Genomic DNA, 5,249 nt, shown 5'->3' with positions numbered 1-5,249 from the left:
TAAGTTTGGCCAGATATTTGTAACAGGTCAATTAAGAAGATAAGGAGTGAAAGGAACCACTTGTTGCTGCTTCTGCTTGCTTTTCTCTATCTCAAAATAATAGCATACAAATTAATCTTATATTTAGTCTAAGTTGGTAAAATTAGCTATACTGTATGTAAGTAGTTCACAATAGCAATAATGATTAACGAATCTAATAAACTAAGAGATTGTTCATTAAATGTTTGAAGTCTGAAATTTTATTAATTTCAGACGTTTTCTAAAATATGTTTTTTTTAAAAAAATTTATGTATGATTTTTAGACATTCACATCTGAATAAAAAAAGTAATTTTTTGTGACTTTTATCTAAAGGCAAAAGGGTCTTAATGACAAGCAAATATTATATTCTAAAAATATCTTTGTAATATAACTTATTTCCTAAACTATAAAATCCAATCCTCTTTTTTTGTTTTAATTTACAAGGATATAAATGTTAAATAATCAAGTTTAAGATTTGTCTTATTGTAAAAATAAATAAGATACCACTTATATTCAGATATTTGAAAAGAAAAACAAACATGTCATTCAAATTTTCGTAATTAGACCTATTCAGATCTTAAAAAAATTCAGACCCATTTAAATTTCAAATAAAAAAACAAACGCTATCTAAGAATCCATTTTATAAAAGGATGTACCAGCAGCAAACTTCCAACCACCAATTAATTGAAGCTCACTAATATTCTTTTATCAAGTTCCAATACCATGCACTCTTCAATTGCTTCATTTCAATGGCTCCTATACATTTTCACGGTAATTTCCTCACTCCAAGTTTCTGCCACAAGGTTTAACATTCCAAGGCTTAGTCCAACCAGAGGAACAATTTTACAAAACCCAGAAATTCTTTCAGCAACAATTTCCGAAGATTTCCAAACATTTTACTACAACCAGACACTTGATCACTTCAACTACAGGCCTGAAAGCTACTCAACTTTCCAACAAAGATACGTTATCAATTTCAAGTACTGGGGTGGCGGTGCAGGTGCTGATGCGAATGCACCAATCTTTGTATATCTCGGTGCTGAAGGGCCCTTAGACGGTGATATTTCTATCATCGGTTTCTTAACTGATAACGCCGCTCGATTCAATGCTCTCCTAGTATATATTGAGGTATCATAATACAGATAGTTTTAATTTGATATGCTCGAATTAATGAATTAATTGTTTCTTATAGTGAATCAATTTATTTATCTCCAGCATAGATACTATGGGAAATCAATTTCATTTGGGTCAAGAGAAGAAGACTTGAAAAATTCAAGCACTCTTGGCTATTTCAACTCGGCACAAGCTGTAACGGACTATGCGGAAATTCTCTTGTATATAAAGGAAAAATTTAATGCTAGGCATTCTCCGGTGATCGTCATCGGGGGATCATATGGAGGAAGTAAGTTGGCTAGCCATGCATCATCTTCTGATTCTTGAGACGAAAAATATAAGATGAACGCTATTAACGGATTTTTATTGATTAGTTTTTTTTAACCTTTTTTCCCCCCCAGTGCTCGCTACATGGTTTCGTCTAAAATATCCGCATGTCGCCCTTGGAGCCTTGGCCTCCTCAGCTCCAATTCTGTATTTTGATGACATCACGCCACAAAATGGATATTATTCTATTGTCACCAGGGACTTTAGAGTAATATATACTTGAAAAGTTTGATGTGCTATTCTGTTACCTCATAATCAAATTGATAGATGTTGAACAAGATGCATGGTGGTTTGTGCAGGAAGCAAGTGAGACATGCTACGAAACCATATTGAAGTCATGGGCAGAGATAGAAAAGGTTGCTTCTAAGCCTGATGGTCTCTCAATCCTCAGCAAGAAATTCAGAACTTGCAAGTAATATACCAAAGTTCTTCTGTCTTTTTATGTATATCCTTTTGGTTTCTTATAATCATTAATACACATGTAGGGCAACGTTTCTCTTATAGTATATTTGTGCGTCCTTTGCTTTGTTTTTGAAAATTAATTTTTCTAATATCTCTCATTGGTTTTCTGATAACGATGAATTTCGGAAAAGAAAAAAAAATGAAAAACTTTTCTGGTGGGGAAAATAGTCAAAAAACCCCCCCTGTAATCTCAGTAAATTAATCATTTCTCTCATCATGTTTTCAAATTTATCAAAACCTCCTGCTGTTAAACAGATTTTGTTGTCCTTCAAAATTTTTTTAATTATTTTTTTTACTGTTTTACTCCTGATTTGCTAAACCTACTATTGAGCAACAAAAATTTGTAGAAGCATATGAGTAAAAGACACTAAAATGTTGAAAGTAACAATAATAATTTATTTTAATATTGTTCGAAGATTTTGATGGGTTTTGAAACGCATGCCAGGAAAAATTATTAAATTTTGACAAAAAATAGGGGTCGATAATTTTCCTTATTCCAGTTTGAACCAAGTTAATATCATTGAGTTTCTGTACGCAACATATATCTCAGTTTAGCAGCTAATTAAACACCAATGTCGGCACCTGATAATTTTCATGTACTTAATTTTGTTTACTCTCTTGTTCTGTTGGATTACTAGGCCATTGAAAGACTCATATGAGCTGGAAGGCTACTTGAAGTCAGTGTATGCGGATGCGGCTCAATATAATCAGCCACCAGAGTATCCAGTTAACATGCTCTGTGGTGGCATTGATGGGGCAGCTTTAGGCATTGATAATGATATTCTTAGCAAAATATTTGCTGGGGTTGTTGCTTACGAAGGAAATATGTCATGCTATGTTAATCCACCCACTATTGAAACTGAAACCACCGTAGGATGGAGATGGCAGGTAATTTATTTACATTAATTCTCATTACATGTCACCTTCAATATTAATTCTTACCTATGTACTATTTATTGATTTATTATTGTTGTTATTTTTGTATAATTGGATAGGCATAACAAATGGCAATGATACATTGACAAGATAATCGGCCACCGCGTGACAACGTTAAATTCTGTTATTAATTATTAAATTGTGAGAATGACAAGAATTGACATTAACAAGAACGAAACACCATAGAGTCAGTCAAACAATATTGTGTACCACGAGGACTCATGATACATGCCTTTGAATTTTCAAAATGGAGAATGGCACTTTCATTTGCTTTTATTTACTTGAATTTTTGATAAATTTTTAATATCTCGTTTAGTTTGCCCCTGTTAGGAATAGCTAGACAATGTTAAAAAATAGGATCATGATTCTCTCATGATCTGATCATGTCCTGAGTAAATAATTCTATTTTGATTGGTAATTAATAAATAAAAAAGTAAAATAAGTTGAATCTTAGTCATACACTATTACTAAATGACACATGACAAAAAATCTTTAAAAACTCAATAGAGCTCAGATCAAGAGAGGATCATATTCCCAAAAAGTAAATATATAATTCCTTGCACAAGTTGATTATTTGTGATGAAGCATATAGGTCTAGCTTCCGTGATAATTAAGGAGTCTCTTTACTGAAGTTTAGGTCTTGGGTTCTCACTTTAATGGGTTTATTAAAAAAAATAATAATTATGATTTGAGATCATCTTTTTACTGTTGTTTTTTTTTTCTTTTTTCTTATAAGAAACTTAAACGTATGCTAATTAATTGTTGATCATAATTAATGAGAATATTGACCAGTGTGTATTTAAATATCAGACATGCAGCGAGATGGTGATACCGATTGGCACTGACAATACTACAATGTTCCAACCTGCTCCTTTCAATCTGAGCAGCTTCATTGACCGGTGCGAGAGCTTGTATGGCGTCTCCCCGCGGCCTCATTGGGTCACTACTTACTATGGAGGCTATGTAAGTTACTATTAAAAAAAAATAGTGCATGTGATGACCAAATCTAAAATTAGAGAGTTCTTGATTGTGATCATTTCACCAAAATGGGGGGTGTCTATTTATTTTTAACAGTCCAAGGCAATTTGGAGACTAATTAATGACTTCTTGTTTTCAAATTATTTATCTTCTAATTTTGGAACATTTATGTGATAGGTAACAATATATTATAATCCTATTTCAAAAATTATTGCAGGATATAAAACTGATTCTCCAAAGATTTGCTAGCAACATTATTTTCTCCAATGGACTCAGAGATCCTTACAGCAGTGGCGGGTAACCAATTTTAAAATAATAATAATTAGCTTATAAAGAAATTAAATTTCTTCCTGTAATTATATATAAAAATTAGTTATGAATTATGACTAGCTCTCTTGATACTATCTATATTTTTTACTTTTTAGAGTATTGGAGAACATATCAGATAGTGTCGTCGCCATTCCTACCATCAATGGTAAGTGATCTATAACTCAATCAACATTCATATTTATGCAGGAAATGGTAATTAAGTTTTTAAAAATTATTTTCAAATTTACACAATTTAATTAGAATAGACTAAAGGCTACAAAAAAAGATATATGTTTCACTAGTTACAGGCGTATGCCCTTAAAATACTGGGGCGGGTGAGTTGTTACTGAGAGAAAATTAATATTAATTATTTTGCAGGCTCTCACTGCTTGGATATTCTTGGAGCCAAAGAAAGCAGTGATCCCGACTGGTTGGTCACGCAACGTGAGACTGAAATAGAGATCATTGAAGGATGGATATCTAAGTACTATGCTGATCTCAAAGCAATCAAATAATTGAAACTGCTGTCAAAGGAAATAATTTATGACCCCCGCAGTCTCTATCATTTGAGAAATAATAATCATCTGTTACCATATATGTATGGGTCCGCTTATAATAAAGTGGCTGTATCGCTGTTGAAGTGGTTGTACAATTAATTTCCCGTACATTTTTTCATGTATCCAATTAATTAAATTAATTGGGACAAATAGACAGCCACAACAATAGGCCGATTATTAGTTGCCAACTCCTCCATGGGCTACATGGAAGATCCATTTAGATTTAGGACGATGATATTCGAACCCATCTAAATATAAACTCTTTCGCACCACTTTTTTTTAAAATATTTTTTTGAGTGGTGTTATTGGTACGCCTCTAATTTCCTATTAAAACCCTTACCTATAGTATCCTATTAGACCCTACTTACGTATTCATAAGTTTACCATTATATAAAATTACATAAGAAAACAAGTTGATTCTTATTAAACCCCTTCATTTCAAATTTCCTTATTTGACAATTGAAAATCTGCAAGTTTATATGCTCCCCAATTGTTATAGAACCTCTTTATGATTCCAAAACTTTCTTATTCATCTGAAAATAGAATAT

General features: G+C 32.2%; 1 protein-coding gene across 1 annotated transcript; it reads left to right on the top strand.

Annotated features, from left to right (window-relative positions):
• Positions 1-679: 679 nt before the first annotated feature.
• LOC102627683 (uncharacterized) lies at positions 680-4,784 on the top strand. The gene is made up of 9 exons (XM_052432383.1): positions 680-1,147; positions 1,235-1,421; positions 1,534-1,667; positions 1,759-1,871; positions 2,560-2,809; positions 3,668-3,820; positions 4,053-4,132; positions 4,261-4,310; positions 4,523-4,784. The coding sequence occupies exons 1-9, from the start codon at positions 743-745 to the stop codon at positions 4,657-4,659; spliced, it is 1,509 nt and encodes a 502-aa protein (XP_052288343.1). The 5' UTR covers positions 680-742; the 3' UTR covers positions 4,660-4,784.
• Positions 4,785-5,249: the final 465 nt, after the last annotated feature.

Source organism: Citrus sinensis, chromosome 8 (assembly GCF_022201045.2).
Source record: "Citrus sinensis cultivar Valencia sweet orange chromosome 8, DVS_A1.0, whole genome shotgun sequence".
Taxonomy (NCBI): domain Eukaryota; kingdom Viridiplantae; phylum Streptophyta; class Magnoliopsida; order Sapindales; family Rutaceae; genus Citrus; species Citrus sinensis.
The sequence above is the reverse complement of the archived record's forward strand: the minus strand, read 5'-3'. Positions and strand labels throughout refer to the sequence as shown.